General features: G+C 39.4%; 1 protein-coding gene across 2 annotated transcripts in view; it reads left to right on the forward strand.

The window, feature by feature from the left end:
• LOC142200510 (cadherin-9-like) overlaps nucleotides 1-24,562 on the forward strand; it is a 180,514-nt gene extending 155,952 nt beyond the window's left edge. For both annotated transcript variants that reach the window (XM_075270934.1, XM_075270935.1), the window contains 7 exons: nucleotides 8,256-8,443; nucleotides 13,881-14,134; nucleotides 15,815-15,951; nucleotides 16,342-16,463; nucleotides 21,122-21,239; nucleotides 21,335-21,586; nucleotides 24,081-24,562. In XM_075270934.1, the coding sequence (XP_075127035.1) occupies nucleotides 8,256-8,443; nucleotides 13,881-14,134; nucleotides 15,815-15,951; nucleotides 16,342-16,463; nucleotides 21,122-21,239; nucleotides 21,335-21,586; nucleotides 24,081-24,562 (1,553 nt within the window). The remainder of the gene's footprint in view (nucleotides 1-8,255; nucleotides 8,444-13,880; nucleotides 14,135-15,814; nucleotides 15,952-16,341; nucleotides 16,464-21,121; nucleotides 21,240-21,334; nucleotides 21,587-24,080) is intronic.
• Nucleotides 24,563-24,812: the final 250 nt, after the last annotated feature.

Consider the following 24,812-nt stretch of genomic DNA (forward strand, 5'->3'; position numbering starts at 1 on the left):
TTTGCCTGTCGAAGAAATCATAAGGCCCTTGCCAGTGCGAATGGATGGAATGAATAGTTTCTTCCTCTCTTTCCGCAATAGATTGGTCATTATGCGACTGCCCTTGTCACCATGGGCATAAATCAATTTCCTATAGTGGAGATGTTGCTTTGCAGATTGATGATTCAGATGATCGAGTAGTTGTTCTCTCAAAGTCAAGAGTTCATTTTGTGCTGCAATCGCGAGAGAACGTTTGTGGATCCTCTCTAAACGGGCAATATTGAGTAAGATGTCGTCCAAGGCTCTGCGGTTATTTCTTTTCACTTTGGTAGCCAAAGAGATGAGGAAGCCTCGTACATATGCTTTATGACTTTCCCATAAGATGGTGGGGTTGCAGTCCGGATTAGAGTTAAATGCAAAAAAGTCAGAGATTTTATCCCCAATCCATTGGGCGTTGTCGTCAGAGTCCAATAGAGATTCATTAAGCCTCCAAGACCATTGTGGTCTTGGCAGTTGTTGCAGCCGTAGTGTAATGGAGACTGGAGCGTGGTCGGAAAATGCAATATTACCTATGGACGCATCTAGGACATTCTGCAGGAGAGCACGCAAAGTAAGGAGGTAATCCAGGTGATGGTAAGTTTTTGCAGTTGACGAAAAAAAAGTAAAGTCTCGTCCTGTCGGGTGTAGAGACCTCCAGCAGTCGAGCAAGTGAAGATCTTGCAAAGCAGCACATAGCCTCCCAATAAGCTTCTGACTGTGTATGGGCCATTTGGCAGTTGAGTCCAAGTCATGATTGAGGGCTAAGTTCAGATCACCCCCCAGAATTATGGAACCCTCTGAGAACAACTTTAGCATTCTAAACATTTCCAACAACCAAGGAACCTGACCTGTATTTGGGGAGTAAACGGAGGCAAAAGTATAATCCACAGATGCTATCGAACCTTTGACGAATAAGTATCGGCCTTCCGCATCAGAATATAAACGTTTAAAGACAAAGGGAATGGAATTATGTATCAATAGGGACACACCTTTGGAGGATGAGGATGGGTGTGTGCTATGGAATTGATGTGGGAAAAGTTTTTTAGGAATATATGGGATTTTAGATCCTTTAAAATGGGTTTCCTGTAAAAATACGAGATTTGCTTTTTGGCGTCTGAGAAGTTGAAACAGATTACTTTTTTTGTTTGGGGTATTGAGGCCCTGAACATTCAAGGAGACACATTGCACAGTAGCCATTTCGTTCTGAGAATAAAAATACTGCAGTCTAGTAGAAATCCCAGAAATTAGAGAGAGCAAGAAATATAAAGTTTAGTAATAGAAGAGAGACACAGCGGTAGCAATTCGGATGAGTACAAAAAGAAAGGTAGACAAAGGAAAATAGGTGGGAAGAGAGTAGGGGAGGGAGGAAGAGAGAGGAAAACAGTGAGACTAGGTTGGGTAGCAGACAAAACAACAAGGATCAGTGGATAAAATCTGTAGGTCCACTGATCAAAATACCGAGTCGAAGTTTCTATGCCAAAAAGATGGCGTATAAGAGGGAAAGAGAAAACCTTCCTAATCGGTATAAGGGGGGACACAAAGGTAGAACGGCCTGATCAAACATAAACCCCTATCACACTCTCCAACTAAAGATTCTACAGAGAATGGTCAAAAAACTCAATAAAACAAGGCTGGAAGTACAACTAGCCCTAGTCAGAAATAAGAAAACTAGTGATCAATAATTAATGAACCAGCAGATAGATGGAGACATGAGCCAAAGTTCAAAGGGGAGGTATGTAGGGCAAGGGGTGGGGAAACTGGTGGAAGGTATCCTGTGGCAATAATAAACAGCTATGGGAGATAGCGTAGTCCGTCCGAACCATGGAACCACTATTATAATAGTAATTATAAACGACAGTCAGGCAAGTATGGATCGGAGCACAGATTAAGAGTAATAAGCAACCATTCTGAACAAACATAGGACTACTCGCTAAGATCTCAAGTGAGATTGAACTAAGTCCCACCTACGAGCCGTGAAATATAAGAGGATAAGGCAAGTAATTTCAAATACACATACTGTACCATCTACGTAGGTCCACTCATCATATAAGCAAGTAGCTAGAGAGACAAAAAGGGCCGACAGGACCTTACGATGACGTATCATCCCACGTCAGATGAACGACAGAATCTCAAAGCATCTCAGGAAGAAGAAGGGAGGCGTTGTTGGCGGGATGGATCAAGGTAGGAGAGACCAAGGTAAAAGGAGGTGGGAACTAGAGAGCAAGAAAAGAAGGGGGAGACACTAGGGAGGGAGGAGAGACAGGAGAGACGGGGCTGGATCAAGGGGGAGGGGCGACAGAGGTGGACAGTAGAGGAGAGTAGAGGAGGAGGTAGGAGAAGAGGGAGGAGGAAGAGGGAGGGAGCATAAGATTAAGAAGGGGAGGGTTGAGATGACATATATAAAGAGCTAATACAGGGATCATGGCCAAGACCAATCTCCCATCATTAACGAGATGGGAGGTCTGGCATCGGCGACTCTCCGGTATAAAACTGAAAATAGAGGATAACCACATGAAGGTACATAACATTAGCTAGGTAACAATAAACCTTGGTGGGGATGAATCCAAATGTTGCACCAAAATAGGAAAACTAACAAAGATAGTACGGTGCAAATACCATATTGAACCACAGGGACAGAACAGGGTAAAGAAAATTATTTCTCTCTCATGAGAAGTTCACGTCTGCGCGGTGTACCCCTCAGACCTCGGGGAGATCTATACCTGCCAGGGGTTTTCGGAGAAGGGGGAAGCAGCGTAGGACGCGATGTATCCAAATCCTCGAGCGGGATCGGCAGCCAAGAAGGGATCTCTACTGGAGGTGAGCCAATGGCCGCCCAAATTGCTGGAAGATCTGCAGGTGAGTATACATTGAGGCGGCGGCCATTATATAAAATCGAAAGGCCAAAGGGGAATAGCCAGGAGTAGGGTATTTTACGTGCTTTGAGAGCTTCTAATAAAGGTTTCAGCGCCCGACGTTTTTGGAGAGTAGTTGGAGACAAATCTTGAAAAATCTGTAACTTGGCATCATCCAGTGCAAGGGAATTGCAGTCTCTCGCAGCATGTAGAACCGCTGTAGTATCAGCCGAGGACAACATAGCACACAATACATCTCGTGGAGGATCGTCGGGGCCTGGCTTAGGTCGAATGGCCCTATGGATCCTCTCAATTGAAGCAGCGGTAAGTTTGCCCGGGCCTAGAAGGGTATCAAATATTTTACAGGCAGCCTCAGGGAGCGTTTCAGCTGGAATAGACTCCGGGATCCCTCTGATCCTCACATTACGGCGGCGATTGCGATTTTCAAGGTCTTCAAGTTGGAGAAAGCTTTTATTGATAAGCTCGGCTTGAGTTTCTAACTGTGAGGAAACAACCACAGCCGATCTAGTGGACTCACGATATGCGGCCTCTAATTTTTCCACTCGCTTGTCCATGGAGCGCATGTCAGCCCGGAGCTCCGCAATTTCGGCAAGGACCGGAGCGATCGCCCGGGACAGAGCTTTCTGAAGGAAAGATTGGGTAATTATGGTCTGGCTGGGACCTTGAATCTGACTCTCGGCATCTGAATCCCGCGCCATTTCCCCAGCGCTGCTATCCTCCTCCTCGGGCGCCATCTTGGAGGTAAGTGCCGGAGATCGAGAGTCTTTCTTTCTGAGAAATTTCTGCATTCCCGATTGAGATTGCTGGGGTCTGGAGGCACTAGAAGAGTCCCCAGGGCGATTTCCACCGGTTCTGACCATTTTTGATAAAGATTAGCTGTCGGAGGAGAGTGCTTTCGGGTATACGAGTGGCAGAGCTACAGATCAAGCAGCCATCTCGTTTGACGGTCAGGCTCCGCCCCAGAAATTCCATACCATGCTAGATTACCAATCCAGCCTCCAAGTACCAATACCCCAAATTTGGTGGAGGTGAATCATTACTTGTCTTCCAAACTGAACACATAACACCAAGAACAACTCCTTCTCCAGACATAAGCATAATCTCTTCCCTTACATTAGGTGGATAACTTCTCCTGTCTCCGATGAAGAAAAGAAAATTAAAAAAAGAGTACAAATACCTCTTAAAGAACCCACTCCCTGACCCTTCCCCCTGTTCGCTCGTGACTTCTTTAACCCCTTGCTTCCCTCCACACTGCTTCTTCTTACTCAACTCCAGTTATGTGCCCCCTGCCATGTAGTTCACTCTATGGGTCTCTTTGTCCATAGTTGTTTTAAAATCAATTATTATCATATAGCAAAATTGCTATACAGATGTTGAAAAGTTGAACATTGCATTATATAAGAAATTAACTACCCTGTGGCATGATGTGGTTAATCACCATCTTCAATTTATTTCAAATATTTTCTTGACAAGTATAAGAAAACAACATGTTAGTAATATAATGTTACATCTTGTTAAATTTCTTCTTTACAAAGTCAATGATCAATGGAAAATTGGAAACGTGTCTGCCACTTCCACCTCCATTAACATATTACCCACTCACCGAGCTACAGCAAACCTCTTCTGATTTGACACTTTCTCTCTCATCTATGTAGGCTGTCAGTGGGTACTCTTCCTTGTGTCAGGGCTGCAGAAATGATCTATGGGCTATGGCTATAGCATATATAAAGCTGTATTGGACTGTTCTGGGGTGACTAAATCTCCTTTAGGCTCCGTTCCCACGGAGTAACGCGCCGCTCATTCTGACACGTAAACACGTGTCAGAGTGAGAAGCTTCAAAACATTTCCCATTGACTTCAATGGGTGCCGGCTTACTTGAACTACCCATTGAACTCAATGGGAGGCTTTTTTACCTATTGCCTTCAATGTGATACACATAAAAAAGCCTTCCATTGAGTTCAATGGGTAGCATGCATAAGGCCGAAATCATTGAAGTCAATGGGATTCTGTTTTGAAGTTCCTCACTCTGACACGTGTTTATGTGTCAGAATGAGCAGTGCGTTACTCCGTGGGAATGGAGCCTTACTTACCTCAATCAACAGTGGTTTGTGCTGTACCAAGCTCTCACGAATGAGGGTGTCTACCAGCTCCACATTGCAATGATCCCTAATGGGCATAATATACATATGGAGGCTGCAAAATATTACAATGGCACAGACAGTATAGTTGCAAAGCAGTGCAAAATTATGGCTGGGTTTCTGAAAAGTACTATAGAAAATTTTTGTGGTTTCCATCAAAACTAAAAACTGTCACCATCAAAATGTTTAGAGAAAATCTTTAACACTCTGCAAAATCTTTAATCACATTTATTTCAAAAATTACTAATTAAAATTTATTAATGTTTATCCAAAAACCCCTTTAAGGTTAAGGCCACTGAAAAAAAGTGTTTCCGTAGATTTATATATAATTGAAATGTTATGCAAGAATTTTTGAAAACACAGCTTTTCTTTGAACTTTTTTTGTTTAAGGGAGCCGCTCCGCTCATTCAGACACGTAAACACGTGTCAAAGTGACCGCTATAAAACACAATCCCATAGACTTCACTGTGTGCACGCTACACATTGAAATCCATGAGTTTAAAAGACTCCCATCAATTTCAATGTGTAGCAGAGCGGCACACATTGAAGTCTATGAGATTGTGTTTTACAGCGGTCACTTTGACACGTGTTTACGTGTCTGAATGAGTGGAGCGTAAACGCCGTGTGAAGGCTCCCTAACAAACACCATCTATAGATTTTCAAGGGATTTTGATAGTCCATTACCACTTTTGCAAAAATACCAGAATGTGAGCATGTTTTCTGTGTTTTTTTTCCCATTGCGTTTCTGCTGTGTTTTGTCCATAGCATTTTTAGTTATGTGTGACCTTAACTTTATAGAGTTGAATGCCAGTACTTTTGGGAATAATGAATCTGATTTGTCTTGTTCATCTATATTTATTACTGTTGTTAAAATAAGTCAGTGAAACAGTAAGTGACTGTCATACATCACAATTCTACACTAGTGAAAGTGGTCAGTATCTTAATCAAATTATTTTAAAAACAGCATAGACACAAAAGTGATTACTAAGAGTATGTTCACACGGAGTTTTTTTTGCGGGTGTATTTTGAGGTGTTATCCACCTCAAAATATGCCTGCAAAAATGCCTCCCATTCATTTCAAAGGGAGTCACTTGCACTTTTTTCAATTAGCGAAAAAAAAAAAGTGACCGCGGCATCTGTGGCTCGAAACACCCTCCTGCTTAGGCCCATTCATTTGGGCCTAATCAGGAGCGGGATGCCACAACGGGATGCCAGTATTCTGTATCAGCATCCCGTTGTTGCTAGTCATGCGGTAAAGTCAAGTGGGAGAAAAGGTTTCCGCCATGTGAACTTACCCTTACTGTAACTTCATGCTCACATGCAAATGTTCTTAAAAGTTATTTTTCTATAGTTTTATAGAGACTGATATTTTTGCCCATTCTTCTTTGTAAAATAGCTCAAGCTTAGCCAGATTGGATGAAGGGCATCTGTGAGCAGCAATTTTCATGTCTTGCCACAGATGCTCAATGGGATTTAGCTCTGGACTTTGACTGGACCTTTCTAACACATGAATAGTATTTTATCTAAACCATTCCACTGTAGCTATGGCTGTATGTTTAGGGTCATTACTGAAAGGTGAGTCTCCTTCCCAGACTCAAGTCTTTTGCAACCTCCAACAGATTTTCTTCTAGGATTGTTCTATATTTCGATCCATCCATCTTCCCTTCAACTCTGACCAGCTTCCCTGTCTGCACTGAAAAAATGATGCTGCCACCACCATGTTTCACAGTGGAGATGGTGTGTTCAGGGTGATGAGCAATGTTACCTTTATGCCACACATAGTGCTTTGCATTTAGGCCAAAAAGTTCAACTTTGTTCTCATTTGACCAGAGCACCTTCTTCCATATGTTTGCTGTGTCCCCAATATTGCTTGTGGCAAACTGTAAACGGCACTTTTTATGTCTTTCACTCAACAATGGTTTTCTTCTTGCCACTCTTCCATAAAGGCCAGATTTGTGGAGTGCATGACTTATAGGTGTCCTGTGGACAGATTCTCCCACCTGAGCTGTGGATTTCTGCAGATCCTCCAGAGTCACCATGGCTCTGTTGGCTGCTTCTCTGACCAGTGGTCTCCTTGCTTGATCTGTCAGTTTAGGCGGACAGCCATGTCTTGGTAGGTTTGCAGTTGTAGAATACTTTTTCCATTTTTGGCTGAATACTTTTGCACGTCACACTTTACAGATTTTGGTCTCAGTAAAATTTTGTAAACAATATATCTTTTTTGTTCCACTTCACAATTATCTGCTACTTTGTGTGGGGCTTTCACTTAAAATCTCATAAAAATATGTTAACGTTTGTTGTAAGGTGGCAAATATGATAAAGTTCAAGTGGCATGAATACTTTTGCAAGCCATTGTATATTACAGTGATATATAATTATTTTACCTCATTTAAAATTTGGTCATTGCATCTTAAAGGGGTTGTCCACTTTCAGACCAATATTGAGGAACAAATGTTATTGTTTGTACAATAAAAGGATATACAATTTTGCAATATACTTTCTGTATCAATTCCTCATGGTTTTCTAGATCTCTGCTTGTTGTCATTCATTCTGTTACTTCTAGTGGATAAAACTCTGACCATGGTCATGTGATTTACGGTCCATGGTCATGTGATGAGCACACAGGTGCACAGCTGATTACCAGGCAGATATCTGATTACTGGGCTGTGACTATAATGATTGACACCTGTGTGTTCATCACATGACCATGCACCGTATATCACATGACCATGGGCCGTAAATCACATGACCATGGTCAGACTTTTATCCACTTGAAGTAACAGAATGAATGACAGCAAGCAGAGATCTAGAAAACTGTGATGAATAGATACAGAAAGTATATCAGAAAATTGTACAACTTTTTATTATACAAACCATAACATTTGTCTCTCAATATTGTTCTGAAAGTGGACAACCCCCTTAATGACTTAGAGGCATGAAAAGGTTTCATACTGTTGTATGATGATAAATGATATTACATTAATATTTAGATCAGGACTACATTGGAAAGAATTGGAAAGAGAATCCCAAGACCATCACAAAAGGTCCTAATGATATTTTGCAATGGACAGAAAGTTTTCCACAATCCCCATAGGGAAACATTGGAAATAAAACTATTGGAATTACAACTTTAAACAGTACTTACAGCATTTTGCAGGCTATTACTATCCACTACTTGATGATAAGGATACTTTTCTAAACACATTTTTTTCCGTACATGTTACAGGTATCTACCAATTTGTGTCATTGGAATCTGCAGCTATAGGAACAGAGATTGGCAGAATAAAAGCTGTTGATGCAGATATAGGGAAAAATGCGGAAATGAAATATACTATCACTGATGGAGATGCCAAAGATTTATTTGAGATCGTCACAGACCAGCATACACAGGATGGAATCATAAAGGTTAAAAAGGTTATTATATTTTCATAAATGTTTTCATCATTTATAATATGATGTCCACTGATTGCTATGGGCACCTACTATGCTTCCGTATATGTCTAATTTTAGGAATAAGGTGGAGTATAAAGAGTTTTAAAAAAAAAAAAAAAATTAATTTAGTTGCAGGGATTCTATTGTAGCACTGGTTAAAGAGGGTGGCCATTTTTTTTTTCTTTTTTTAATGTAGATTGTGAGACCCATATATGGATCACAATGTACTTTTTTTCCTATCAGTATGTCTTTGTAATATGAGAGGAAATCCATGCAAACACGGGGAGAACATACAAACTCCTTGCAGATGTTGTTCCTGGCAGGATTTGAACCCAGGACTCCAGCGCTGCAGTGCTAACCACTGAGCCACCGTGTTGCCCTTAGGGGGTGGCCATGTTATGCTGAATTTTCATAAATGACATAAACTGATTTGTAATGGCATTTGAAAGCTTAGAACATGTCTTTCCTTACCACAGCAAGCACACTGAAGCTTTTTGCTGCCATGGACACAGAGGCTACAACATTCATAGCTCCGAGCATGAAATAGTTAAATCATGGACCACACGGTGGCTCAGTGGTTAGCACTGCAGCCTTGCAGCGCTGGAGTCCTGGTGTTCAAATCCCGCCAAGGGCATAAAACCATCTGCAAGGAGTTTGTATGTTCTTCCTCTGTTTGCATGGATTTCCATCCCACATTCCAAAAAAGACATACTGATAGGGAAAAATGTACATTGTGAGCTCTATGTGGGGCTCACAATCTACATTTAAAAAAAGAAATAGTTAAATCATATGATCATCTCCCCAATTGCTTGGTGAGTGTGTGTGTGTGTATCTGTATAATGTGGGGAAGGGGGTGCAAAACTTTATCATGCTTGCTTCAGTAAGAAATTATGTGAGTTTCATATGCCACTGCACATCAGTTCATACTATTTCTGAAATTTGATCAGAAAGTGTCCAATCCCTTTAAATATAACTTTGGAGCAAAGTTTTAGATCCCCCTTTTTTGCTAATGTTGAGCAGAATGAGTAAATGTAAATGAGATGGTGTTAGGAGGAGGATTGTAATGGAAACTAGCAGCTTTATAGAAAGTGTGAATGTGTTACATAGTTATTATGGTTGAAGAAAGAGATATGTTCATCAAGTTCAACCAGGGGATTGGAAAAAACATGCCATTCTATATATTTCCATAAATATCAATGCTATTTTTCTTTAAAAAAGTTATGAAATCCTTTTTTGAAGTTGTCAGCTGTTGCTGCTGTGACCAGTTCCTGGGGTAGGCTATTCCACAGATTCACAGTCCTTAAGAAGCATTGTCAGCTCTTGCGATTAAACCCTTTTTTCGCCTGACAGAAAGAGTGCTCTCTTGTCTTTTAAGGGAATTTTAAATGGAACAGTTTTTCACCATATTTCTTGTATGGACCATTTATATACAGGTTTATCATTTCTCCCCTTAAACATCTCTTCTCCAGACTAAACAGATTTAACTCCTTTAGTCTCTCCTCATTGCTGAGGTCCTCCATGACACTTATCAGGTTTGTGACCCTCTGTTGAGCTGACTTACCAGCTCTAGAACATCATTTCTATAAACTGGTGCATAGAACTGCTTATTCTAGATGGGGATGCACCAATGACTTATAAAGTGCTAATATTACATCCCTGCCCTGTGAGTCAATATGTCCTTTAATACTTGACAATATCCTGTTCGCCTTATAAGCAGCCCATTGATATTCCATGCTGCAATTAAACCTATGATCTTTAAGTACACCCAGGTCCTTCTCCACCAGTGACTCTCCCAGCTTTACTCCACCCAGGATATATGTTTGCAGATTACCCAGACGCATAACTTTATATTTATCCACATTGAACTTCATTTGCCATGTTGATGCCCAAACAGTCAGTTTGTGTAAGTCTGCTTGTAACCTACATATGTTCTCCATAGACTGCACAGTATTACATAGAATTAACCCCACCATTAATAAATAAGTTCAGTAACAGTGGACCTATCACTGAACCCTGGGGTACACCACTTATAACAGAGGACCAGTCTGAGCTTCTGTCATTGACCACAAATCTATGGATACAATCCTTTAACCAGTTTTCAATACAATTACAAGTTATATTTTCCAATGGACCTGATTTTACCTATTAAAGTCTATGAAGGACAGTATCAAAACATATTTTCAATGTCCAGTAATACTATATCCTCTCAGTGAGCTCAGTCCACAAAATGGACAGGTATAGGATTTGTCTGCACCTCTTTCTCTAGTGGAAAAAGCCCAGGCTCACATACCTTTCCATTATCCAATAAGAGGTTTCAATCTGTATACTTATGTCATCTGTTCCTCAAATACGATGCATTTTTACAGGGTAAACACTTACCCAGATACTTCCAATTAGCCCTCAACAATGTAGACCAATATCTTTATTCAACTTACACCTGTAATGATATTTCCTTCTTTCTCAAGTAAGGACCATAGATCTTCTAAGTACAATATCACCAAGAATTGTATTACTGCAGTGAAGGCCTTGATCCTACAATGTTGGCTTTAAATATAAGATAAAATAATCCTTTAATAGTCCCTCAGTGGGGAAATTTCAGTTACAGGATAATACACAGTTATAGCAACATAGTAATACAGATACAGGATAATACACAGTAATATATTACGTAAGTAAACACACATATGCTGAGAAGAGAAGATATACTAGGAGTCCATAGCAGCTAAGGAAGAGAAGAAGAAGGAAGACTTCAGAATCATTTAGTTTTCTGTGCAGAGTGAACATGCTCCCTTCCATGACATTTCATGTTTAGTTTGGCATGTCACCATGAGTCAATCACTGGTCGCAGCAGTGAAGTGAGTAGGTATGTGTGTATGTATTTATGTATGTAAGTAGGTATGTATATAGGTATGTATATAGGTATGTGTGTAGGTATGTATGTATGTAGGTAGGTATGTATATAGGTATGTGTGTAGGTATGTATGTAGGTAGGTAGGTATGAATGTAGGTATGTGTGTAGGTATGTAGGTATGTATGTAGGTAGGTATGAATATAGGTATGTGTGTATGTATGTGACCACTGCAGCCAGTTAACGATTGTAGCATTGTGGAATAAAATTCTGTCACAGATTTATGGAAAATAATAAATTGTATTACACTTCATTTTGTTCAGATGAATGTCTAGAATGTCTATTTAACCCCCTAAAAGGGTTTTTTTATTGCAGCTTTTACATTTATAACTCAAGTAAATATTCCCGGCACGTAACTCGGGTGCCTTATGTACATTTAAGCCTTTTGCAATCTAAAACATTTCAGTCCTGAACCAGTAACTTTATATATCTATATATCTCTCTCTGCATTCAGAACTTTAACATTTTATTTCAATGAACCTAACAAGACCTTGTATTTTGTGAGTACATGATGTACTGAATACTGAATACATTTTTTTTTTTTTGTGGGTGGGGGGCTCTATGGATAAAACAACAATGTTGCTTTTTTAAGGATTATTTTTATGGCATGTACAGTACTGTATAAATAATATGTTAGTCATTTTATGATAGCCACACGTATGTCAATGCCAAATTTGTATAAACTATTTTTTTACTACTTTTGCACAATGAAACCTTTATTTCCATAACATTTTTCTATTTCCATTGCCATCACTATATAAAGGATTATTTTACAGTATGTCTTTTAATTTTTATTATTGAAATGCAGAGGTACAGATGACTTTTTTTATTGTTCTTTAAGATTTGTTTTTGAGAGGTGAAATGAACTGAATGCATTAATTTCGGCTTTGGAATTTTAAGGTTTATGGAATTTATCATATAGAATAAATAATGTAATAATTTTGTTGTATAGGTAGTTACAGATGTGATGATGCTGTTTCTCTTTTAACAAGATGGAATTTTTTTTTTTTACTTTTTCTATAAAGTCACTTGTGGGGGAGGAGAAGGGGGAGTCAGATATTAAAGGGGTTGTCTCATTTCAAAAGATCCTATCTATACTGGTAGCTTATGTAAATTGAAAATTTTTCCTAAATGTATTGCTTTAGAAATTCTGCTTTATTTGCCTGGTATGTGAATTTATTCTTCCATTATTTACACTGTGTTGCTATAACCAAGGACCTGGGAGATAGGACAGGCGATGTCATTTACTCAGTGCTGGCAAGACAATCCGTTCAGCTAACTGCACTTTTCTGATAAAGCCTGGTCTGTTATCTCTCTATGTAAACACACAGATAACACGGAGTCCATTCTGTACAAAAATCTGCAGATTATCTGACCTGCAGAAGTGTTATTTGTCCCATTAAGTAGAGGGGGGGGACAGGAAGTGAGAATCAGACACTGCATGTAGCCTGGCTGAACGACTGAGATGGGAGAACCCCTTTAATCTCCTTGCCACTCATACTATGTTCCACTGTAGTGCACCACACCAGTCCAGCTTTCACTTCAACAAGTGATATCGCTGACAGCTACAGTTATAATATTGTTTTGTTTTTTTTGACATGACAATTTTTTTTTTTTTTCTGGAACAAGAGTCACTTTAGTAATTGCCCTCTCTGCAGTTTCAATACCCCTGCATCATGATTGGTGCTTGGCTCAAAACTAGAGCTGGAGATGGGCAAAACAGTTACTGGATTAAAACCCTAACAGTTTCTGCTTGATCATTTAGTCATCAGGTATTAAAAAGTTTCAATTGTATTTCCAATACTTTTATTCATTTGTAATTTTGTATTCTCTGGTCACCTTGGAGGATCAGCAGGGATTATAAAGTTCATAAGTAGCTTACATTATAAACATGAAGTGATTTTGCTATCAATCGTGTACTATAAAAAAGTCTTCAATGTCTTAAATGTACTATAAAAATGTCTACAAAATGTCTTAAAGGTTTCCCTGACTAACCTCTTTCATTTTTCTTTGTCTTATAATGGAATTTTAGATAGGAATTAATCGACAATATTATCTTATTGTTCCATGTCTCTGGTGAAAAAACTGGATCCATTGTATTTTTATGTGTTTTTACGCTATAAAAATATGTAAGTGCTCAGCAAGAAATACAATATATTCATCTCCAAACTGAGTTATGAATTTATTATCCTTTTTGGCTTAATTGAGAAACAAGGTTTCATTTTTTTATGAGATAAGTTATATCATGGGTCCATGAAATGCAAGATCAAATTAGCAACCCATTTTTCTCAAAAACCAAAGCTAACATGCCTTTCGGGTTTATTTCTGTATATACTGTTTATTCTATACTTAATTGTAGTTAGTTTGCCATATTTTAGCAATTACCTCTAGTAAGTGAAGTAGTATATGGATCTGTTATTATTATATCGGCATAGATTTGCAGGGAAATAATAGCATGTGGTATTATTATTAGAAAATGTCTTGAAGATGTTCATTTCAATATTTCTACAGCCTCTGGATTTTGAAAGTCAAAGAATACACACATTTCAAGTGGAAGCTGCTAATGTATATGAAGACTCAAGATTTACTCACCTTAGCGCATTTAAAGATACAGCGATTGTGAAAGTCTTGCTGCAAGATGTTGATGAGGCTCCTTTGTTTAGTAAACCTTTCTATATGTTTGAAGTGAATGAAGACACCAAAGAAGGCAGCATAATTGGTCGTGTAACTGCCCAGGATCCCGACTCTGTAAAGAGTTCTGTAAAGTGAGTTTGTTTTCAGAAATATAGTTCCTTCTTAGGGTGAGTTCACATGGAGTAAAGTGCCGCGTGACGTGGCACGTAGATGTCGCGTGAGCTTTTGCGGGCCGTATACACTTCCATTGATTTCAATGGGAGCGTGGATCGTAAACGCTGCGTTACTTTGTGGCCGTGATTTTGCAAAATCACGGCCGCAAAATAATGCAGCATTTAGGATTCACGTTCCCATTGAAATCAATGGGAGAGTATACGGCCCGCAAAAGCTCACGCGGCATCTACGTGCCACATCACGCGGCACTTTACTCCGTGTGAACTCACCCTAAGGTAGGATTAAGTAGCAAAGTGCACAACACAATCCCATAGACTTCAATGTGTGCCGTTTTACGCGCACTACACATTGAAATTAATGGGTTTAAAAGCCTCCCATTGATTTTAATGTGTAGCGCGCGTAAAATTGGCACATATTGAAGTCTATGGGATTGTATTTTACAGCTTAGCTGTCACTTTGACACGTGTTTACGTTTCTGAATGAGCAGAGAGTAAACTCCGTGTGAAGGCTCCCTAAAAGGTAAGAAATAAAAACTGGTAAATCCAGGAGACAGCACCAGGCGAAGGCCAGTTTTTGTACTGGTGTAGAAAAGGTCATGGCTGATAGAGAACAACCAAGAGCAATGAGTTTATTAAGAATGAAGAACCTGCTGGTATGGGTCATGTGATATGATATGGAGGATGGTCCTTTATGTGGATAATGATAGCTTCTAATGAGTTGAAATCAGGTTCAAAATCTTTGGAATTTCCTGATGTATCTTTGCACCAAATTTAGTACACAATGGTCCAGCTGACATCAGAATTCATATATAAGTATGTCTACACTAGAGAAAGCACCCAATGTTACCCAGGTATAAAGTGTGTGTCTAAACGACTTGCACCAAAGCCATGTGCCCAAAAGGCATGCACTCTATCTAAAGAGGTGGAAAGGAGAAATGAGGCCGGAGCCCCCATAGCAACCAATCCAGCTGCCATCTGTCCAAATGAGGGTCTCTTTGAAAATGAAAGCACAATGTAGATTTCTAAGAAATTGTACTCCATCACTGTAAGATGATAGGGAATGCAAGTATTTACTAAAATATATATGTCATATTTATTTATTAACCCCTTCCCAACATCCGCCATACTAGTACGGCGGATGCCAGGTGTTTAATTATGGCGGCCACTCGGGAGCCGGGTGGCCACCATAGCCGCCGGGTGTCTACTATTTTATACAGCAGACACCCAGCACTAATTCCCACGATCGGTGCCAGGTCAGTGTACTGTCCGGGATAGCACATTGACCCATACATTTCTGTGGCCCCGTGGACATGACTGTGAATTACACGGTCCCACGTGCGGGCCGGCAGTCCACTCTGTGCTTCTGTAGTTCCTATACATTGAATTAATGATGTCATGGAAGCACAGCCTTTGCATGGGCGGCACACAGATGACATCCATGTGAATGTACAGCACAACTGGCGGCTAGCGCACGTTCATGTGCAAACTGCCTTAGGTACACATTGTATAAAACAAGTAGGGTACATGAATTTTTTTCATTTATCAGAATAATCTTGAAATATAAACTTGTCATTTAAAAACTGAGATAATATTATTGTTTTCCTTTATTAATTACATTAAATATGTCTTTATATACAGATATAGTATTAACCGTAACACAGACATGGAGAGAATTTTCAATGTATACTCAGGAAATGGTTCATTAACCTTAGCCAAAACTCTTGACCGTGAAATGACACCTTGGCAAAATATCACTTTAGTGGCAACTGAGACAAGTGAGTTGAGTTTTGACACTTACAGGAAAAAATGTATACTTTAAAATTAATGTTATATCACATTGTAAAAATGTGCTTTATACTTGTTTATATGAATATAGTCAATGCATTGCATATACTGTACTGTAGTGATGATGTTTTATAAAAACTCATATTGCACATGCTTCTATTATGTACTCTGAGATTATGCCTCTGATGGCCTAGTTGGTTGACATAGTTAATACTAATAAATTCTAACAATACCAATAATTATATGAATAAGGAAATGTTTACGAACATTGAAGGTTTGGTAACTATTAATTTTGTAATAAATATTATTACATTTATTTTCAAAAAAGTTGTAGGTGATATCTTAATATATAATTTTTATCTTTTTTTTTTTTTTTTAAGAAAATCCCAAGCTTAGCAGATATGTTCAAGTGTATATAAAAATATTGGACATTAATGATCATGCACCAGAATTTTCAGAACATTATGAAACTTTTGTATGTGAAAATGTGAAATTGGGTCAGGTAAGTAGACACTCATATTTGGAAAATTGAAAACCAATGCCTTCTAATGGTTGATGTGTTATGTTTATGTGCCTGATATGTCATGCCCAGCCAGTGGCAATGTGAAAAGTCAGCTCTCCAGAAGTGAAAGATCTCCGTGGGGATTTGAGGTCTAATTTGGTTATTTACACAGCATGGGTAGGCATTTGCAAAGAGTTTGAGGTAAAATGAGAAACAAATCCCAAAATATGACCCTGTTTTAGAAATTACACCCTGCATTAATTTTTCAATGCATATAGTGATCACTTTGAGTATTGCCCAAGAGTATTTCCCAAAAATTAATGTGTAAAGTGAAAATGGGCAACAAAGACATGCACTCATTGGGTTATCCTGGGTAAAGAAAAGTTGTATATCTGGGTACAGGGGTGTAACTAGCAAAGACTGGGCCCATAGCAAACTGTTGACTTGCTCCACCCATGACATAGCATCCTTTTTCCTGGTCTCCACAACTATACATACAGGATTGTCCCAATGTGGCTTCCAGACAGTATACAGTCCCTGACAGAAGTTCTGTCGCTTATCCATGTTGTGGAATGAAAAGCTTATAACCTGACTTTAAATTCATCTATTGGTTTTAGAAATGACTCATATGAAAACTGAAACCCTCCCAAATGTTTTTTTGTTAAGAAAATAAATTGGCTTCACTGGCGAAATATTGATCATTTAATGGACACAGAAAGGTAAGATTTTGGCAAGACAAAGGTTTTTTCACCTTGTCATATAATGCACCCAATCCTAGTTTACAGCCTCACCTGTGCTCACTAATTGATCAGTTAATTAGTGGGGGTGTATACAAAGAACTCCAGCACCCCAGACCTTCACTTAAACTGCAATTTCGCCTCTGACAACATGCCAAAAATCAACCCTGAGACCAAAGCCTTGATTATCAAGAGGCCAAAGACCAGATCCACTGCAAAGGTGGCTGGCACCTTTAATGTGTCTCAGTGTCAAGTACAAAGAATTAAAAAAAGATTTCAATAGACTGGAGATGTTTTTGACAAGCCCAGGTCCGGCAAACCCCGCAAGACAACTGCTCAGGAGGAACGTTTGTTGGTTAGAAAATCAAAATCCAGCCCCTCTTCTACTGCAGCAGAGCTCCAACAGGCCTGGTCACCTCAAGTCCCTGTGTCAACTAGAACAGTTTGTAGCAGTGGCGTAACTAGGAATGGCGGGGCCCCGTGGCGAACCTTTGACATGGGGCCCCCCCTCCAAAGACCTCGGCCGACCTCCCCTTTTCACTCACGTTCCTGCCTGCACTATTATGCCCCATACACTGTACACAGTATTATACCCTATAGTGGCCCCTGTACACAGTATTATACCCTATAGTGGCTCCTGTATACAGTATTATACCTTATAGTGGCCCCTGCACACAGTGTTATGCCCCATAGTGGCCCCTGTAGCACAGTATTATGTACTGTACTAACCCCTTCATCTCTAGGCAGCAGGCAGCTGCCAGCACAGTACTGTGTGCTGACAGTCTGCCCTGCACACAAGGGTTAAACTCATCAGTCTGCTGCGCTGCACTCACTCAGCTCTGCTCACTCCATCCCCCGGCATAGCTATCTTCCTGCAGGATGTCTCCAGCCCTCCCCCACTGTCAGGACACACACTGCTGAAGCTCTCCACCGCCTGGAACCCGGCACCTCAGGTGGCCTCAGGCCTCAAAAAGTAAAATTTATTGTTTGTTTATTTTAACTAGTGAGGGGGCCGGGGGGGGGGGGGGGGGGGCCTTGACGTATCGGGCCCTGTGGCAGCTGCCTCTGCTGCTATGGTGGTAGTTACGCCACTGGTTTGTAGGATTCTGCCTCAAAATGTCCTCCATGGTCGAATTAGTGCCCAGAAGCCAGCACTAAACAAAAAAGGCAATTAAAAAATCATATGGCATTTGCCAAGGCAGACAGCCTGCTAAACGGATGGACACTGGAAAACTGGCAGATGGTGTATTTCTCAGATGAATCTTCAGTTGAATTACACCACACCCACCGCAAATACTGCAGGAGACCTACTGGAGCTCATATGGATCAAAGATACACCCAGAAAACAGTTAAGTGTGTTGGTGGAAAGATCATGGTCTGGGATTACATTCAGTATGGGGGTGAGCAAAACATTTGCAAGGTGGAAGGCAATATCAATAGCCTAAAATATCAAGAAGTATTAGCTTCCTCTTACATTCCCAATCATAAATGAGGTCACATTTTGCAGCAGGATTGTGCTCCATCTCATACATCCATCTCTACATTAAAGTTCCTCAAGGCAAAGAAGATCAAGGTGCTCCAGGACTGGCCAACCCAGTCACCAGACACGCAAAAAAGAAATTAACTTCAGACATAACTTCTGTCAGGGACTGCAATATCCCATAGCGGGTCCTCCACACAGTATGTCCCGTAGTGGACCCTGCAAACAGTAAATTGCACAATAGCGGCCCATGGACACAGTATAATTTTCCATAGTGGCCCCTACATCCAGAATAATGTTCCATAGTGGCCACGGCACACAATATAATATCACATAGCGGCCCCTGCACACAGTAAAATATCCCATAGTGGCCCCTCCACACAGTACATTGTTCAATACTGGCCCCTACATGCAGTATAATTTCCCATAGCAACTCCTGCACACAGTATAATGTTCCATAGCGGCCACTGCACACATTATAATGTCACATAGTGGCTCCTCCACACAGTATAATGTCCCATAGCAGAAACCTCTGTGGACGTTCTGTAAAAAAACACTGTAGAATAAAACGCAATGTGTTGTCACCACAGTCTTTCCTGCAGCGCTTTTTTTGCTACGAGATGCTACGTGGGGCTTTAGCCTTAGTCTGTTGAAGCTCTTTTGTTGCTTCTCACCAATAATTACTGTTGCACATATGGCAAAATATTCCAATAACAGGCATAATTGAATGAATTTCTTGGATATGTTTAGATTTAGACAATCACTATGATGAGTTAGGAGAAAGTCCTCTTCTGGGTGATCAAGGTTTCTCAGTAAAATAACCATGTGGAAGGAAACTATAAAGTCCAATTTAGCTAATGTTTAAAGGGGCTCTATCAGCAAAATGATGCTGTAAGATCCCCACATATACCTGAATAGCCTTTAAAAAGGCTATTCAAGCACTGCTAATCTTATTTTTAACACCCCTCCCCCCTGTTTTAAAATAATACCCTAAAAACGATAATTCAAATGATACTTACCGTGCATGGTGGGTGGTCCTGTACTGTCAGACGTCATCTTGCTGTCATGCCTTCCACTTCTTTCTTCTTCTAGCGATGCCCTCCTGTCCTGGCTCTTCCCCGCCTTGATCTTCTGTTCTTCCAGAATGAAGAAGTTTACGAGCATACGGCTGCCCACCGCGCACTTTAAGTATAATTTGCATATTCATTTTTAGGGTATTATTTTAAAATGGGGGGGGGGGTTAAAATAAGATTAGCGGTGCCTGAATAGCCTTTTTAAAGGCTATTCAGGCATATGTGGGGCTCATACAACTTCGTGCTGTATAGCCTTTTTAAAGGCTATTCAGGCATATGTGGGGCTCATACAGCTTCATTTTGCTGATAGAGCCCCTTTAACTCTGGATAGGGTCTCGTTTGTAATATTGAGTTACTCCCCCTCTGTTGGAGAAGATGTATATTGCACAGTAATTAGGGACATAGCAAACAAAGACTGGGCCCATTAGCAATCTTTGATTTGAGGCCCCCCAACTGAATAGTGCTCCTATTCTTGGCCCACACACATTATTCCGTACTGCCCAAATACACACACTATAATGTTCCAAATTGACCACCACACAGAATAATGTCCCATAGTGGCCTCTGCACACAGAACAAAGTTCTATAGTGGCGTCTGCATACAGTAAAATGTTCCATAGTGGCCCCTTCACAAAGTGTAAGGTCACATAGTGGCCCCTCTACATAGTATTATGTCCCATAGTGTCCCATCCACACAATATTTTGTCCCATAGCGGCCCCTCCATGCGGTATTATGTCCCATAGTGTCCCCTCTACACAGTATAATGTCCCATAGTGGCCTCTCCACACAGTATAATGGCCCTTCCATGCAATATTATGTCCTATTGTGGCCCCAATGATATTTGCAAAAATTAAAGCCACTCATTGACTTCTGTGGGAGTGATTTTTTACCTGGTCATATATACAGGAGGAGAATGGCTTCATGGACTGAAAAAGTGAAACACAAGCCAGAGCCTTTAGCAGGGAGAAATCTACATATAGGGGGGAGTGGATACAGGAGTGGTAGTGCTTTCTATATATTCCCCATTCCTCTTGTAGCCATTTTTGGCTTTGGCAAAAAAAAAAAAAAAAAAAAATACTCCAATTCTGCAGCCTGGGGCTTATTCTTCAAATTGTCTGGGAATTTTGCTTGCATTACAGTTTTATGTAAGTATATAAAGGTATGATGGCTATAGGTAGAATCTAGATGTCACTTTTATTTATAGTGTCTTAGAGAGCGAAACAATAATGGTTTTCCACAGTTTAAGTAGATATTCTTACTTTCAGAATGCTGCTCAAGCATATTCGGTTTATACTCCACAGAAGTACAATAAATACAAAAAGTGATATTTGGCAAGACCAAAATGTAAAGTCTTTGTTTGTTTACAGCTTGTTCAGATTGTAAGTGCTGTGGACAAAGATGAACCTGTTTGGGGACATAAATTTTTCTTTGAAATCGTACCAGAATTTTCCATCAATCCAAATTTTACAGTTGTAGACAATAAAGGTATGGCTCTTGAAATATATTTGTATATATTTTTTTATTGTGGTTTTTATTCTTGCTCACAAATATGAACCTTTTCATCTTGTTTGTAATTCCAGACAACACAGCAAATATTTTAACAAATAGAAATCGATATAATCGCTATAAAATAAGTTCATATACACTGCCGATAATAATATTTGACAATGACTATCCAGTTCAGAGCAGTACGGAAACATTAACTATACAGGTCTGTGCCTGTGACAATAAAGGAAATGTCCAAACCTGCAGCACAGAAGCATTCTTACTTCCAGCTGGACTGAGCACTGGCGCATTAATCGCAATCTTACTTTGTATCATCATACTTCTCAGTAAGTAATATGTGTGATATGAAACATTCATTTGTCTTTATGTAAATGAGAGGACATGATGAATTAATGAAGATCAGGGCTCTGTGGGGGACATATAATCACCTATTTGGTGACATTCCAGACGTCACATGAGCCAGGCCTGCGTTATTATGCATCGTGATGCAGGCCTGGCTCACGTGCAATTTGTACCAACATTGCAGATGACTGAGATGAGCGAGTAGTATTCGATTGAGTAGGTATTCGTTTGAATACTACGGTATTCGAAATACTCGTACTTGATCGAATACTACTAGCTATTTGCAGTAAATATTCGATTCAGAACCAGCGTTGATTGGCCGAATGCTATACAGTGTATTCGCCAAATCAACGCTGATTCTGCAGCAGGCTCGTCCTTGCTAGTCAGAAGAGCTGGCAGCTTGCTGTTACGAGGGAGCTGACTTTTTCTCATAGGAATGAATTGACCATCATTGATTGGCCAGTGTACAACATTCGACCAATCAACGCTGGTTCTGCTGGAGGCTCGTCTGTGAGGAGGTGGAGTCTAAGATCGGACCACAGCAGTCTCCATTGTGGTTCGATCTTATACTCCGCCTCCTCACAGCTTTATTCTGCAGGTCAGTACGATCATGGAGATACCAAATTCATATAGTTTTACTCATGTTTTAATAACATTACAAAAAATTTTAATTTTGAAGAAAAAAAAATCTTTGAATCACCATATTCTGACCCCTGTAACTGTTTTATATTTCAGTGTAAGGGGGCTATGGGCAGCATATTTTTTAGTGGGACAATATGTAGTTTTTATTGGTACCATGAAGGGGAATGTATATTGCTTTGATCACTTTTTATTGCATTTTTTTTGGGAGGTAATTTGGCGAAAAAAGTCAGCTCTTTTGATTCTTTTCGCTGCTATGCCATTTACCGTATGGGACAAATGTTTTTATATTTTAATAGTTTGGGCGTTTTCGGACATGGAGATGCCTAATGTGTTTATGTTCATGTTTATTTATTTATATTTATATGTGATCTAGGAGAATGGGGTGATTTAAACTTTTAGGTTTTTAATTTTTTTTTTATATTTGGAAAAACTTTTTTTTTAAATTAACTTTTTTTTATCACTCCTCTAGGGTACTTGAACATGTGATCTTTAGATCACCTATGCCATAGACTGCAATACTACTGTATTGCAGTCTATAACAGAATTGCTATGTAATTATTGCAGCCTGCTGCACGCAGGCTTCGGTCATTAAAATACTATAGCAGCCATAAGAGCTTTCAGAGGTCTCCAGGCTGCCATTGTAAGGGGATGCTTCCCACAGGGGGAGGGGAGACATCCCATTACCCGGTAGAAAAGAGAAAGTGAAAGTAACCACTCAGATATAGGTAGAAAAAATACACTGAGGCTCACCTCCTATAATGTTAGTTCCCAGGCGTTGAATCTTCGGGGTGCACGGATACTCTGGACTAGTAGAATGATGCAACAGATAGATAAAAGGAAAACCATCAGCTCTCTGAAGATAATTAAAATATAACTTTTAATTTAAATAAGTAAAATTACATAGCAAGAAAGTGACAAAAAGAAAAAAAATAACGGAAAAAAAAACCCATACAACACGCTACTGACACGTTTTGAGACACCTACATCTCTTTCTCAAAGCATCTCAATATTTTTACTTATTTAAATTAAAAGTTATATTTTAATTATCTTTGTGGGGCTGCCGGTTTTCCTTTTATCTATCTGTTTAACCCCTCAGATTCCGAGGTCACATTTGACCACAGCACCTGAGTGGTTAAACGCCCATGATCAGAGTCATCTCTGATCATGGGCAATTCTGGGCAGCTAGTACAGCCGCTCTGAAACAGTACTGTAACTGTACGTCCTGGTTCGCCTAAGGGTAAAATCAACATTTGGTGTGACTATCCTTTAAAGAAGGCATCCTGGAAGTGATGATACTGCTCAAACCAAGGGCCTGATCTCAACACCAAGTCTGCCTGGGATTACATGAAAAAACAGAAGGATTTGAGCAAGCCAACATCTACAGAAAATCTGTGGTTAGATCTACAAAATGTTTGGAATAATAATAACAATAATAATAATAATAATAATAATAATAATAATAATAATAATAATAATAATAATAATAATAATAATAATAAATACCTCTCTGCTGAGTTCCTCCAAAATTGTATGCAAGAGTACATAGAAGAGTTAATGCTGCTTTGAAGGCAAAGGGTGGTTACAACAAATATTATTCAATTTAGATTTTTTTTTTTTGTTCATTGACTTTACATTTTGTTAATTGAGAAAATTTAAATATGAACACTTTTAGTTTTTAGCATTCATTTTTTATAACCATTTTTTTTACACCTGCCTAAAATCTCTGCACAGTACTGTGTACATATAATAATAATTTTGAAAATTTTAAATATTAGTATTATATTAAATATATTTTACATACTATATTATTTTTAATTTTATTTATTTCCTTTATAGCATTAGTAGTCCTTTTTGCAGCTCTAAAGAGACACCGAAGAAAAGAACCGTTATTAGTCTCAAAGGATGATGTGCGAGATAATGTTGTGACCTATAATGATGAAGGAGGAGGTGAAGAGGATACACAAGCTTTTGATATTGGAGCACTAAGAAATCCAGAAGCTAGAGAGGAAAATAAACTTCGAAGAGATATCATCCCTGACACTATATTTCATATACAAAGAACAGTTCCTCTGTGGGAAAATGTTGATGTTCAAGATTTTATTCAGAGGCGAATAAATGAGAACGATGTAGATACAACTGCTCCTCCTTATGACTCACTTGCAACCTATGCATATGAAGGTAATGACTCCATTGCTGAATCTCTAAGTTCTTTGGAATCCCTTGAAGCTGATGAGAATCATGATTACCAATATCTTAATGACTGGGGGCCACAGTTTAAGAAACTTGCAAATATGTATGGTGGGGATGAAAGTGACTGAAGTAATAATGAACTATGTAGACTTGTATAAACTACATCCCACAGACTTACTTATGTAGATAGAATCTGAACTATTTTCATACCATGGTTTCCGAAGGATAAAGAAGTTGAGAATATGCTTAAGCCGTGTGCGTACAAGTAATTACAATATACTGGAATACTGTCTTGTGCCTTTAATGACTATTCCATTTGATTGCCTTGTCACAATGTAAATAAATGCAAGGTAACAATATCATTTACAGATTGAACCA

This window comes from Leptodactylus fuscus, chromosome 4 (genome assembly GCF_031893055.1).
Source record: "Leptodactylus fuscus isolate aLepFus1 chromosome 4, aLepFus1.hap2, whole genome shotgun sequence".
Taxonomy (NCBI): Eukaryota; Metazoa; Chordata; class Amphibia; order Anura; family Leptodactylidae; genus Leptodactylus; species Leptodactylus fuscus.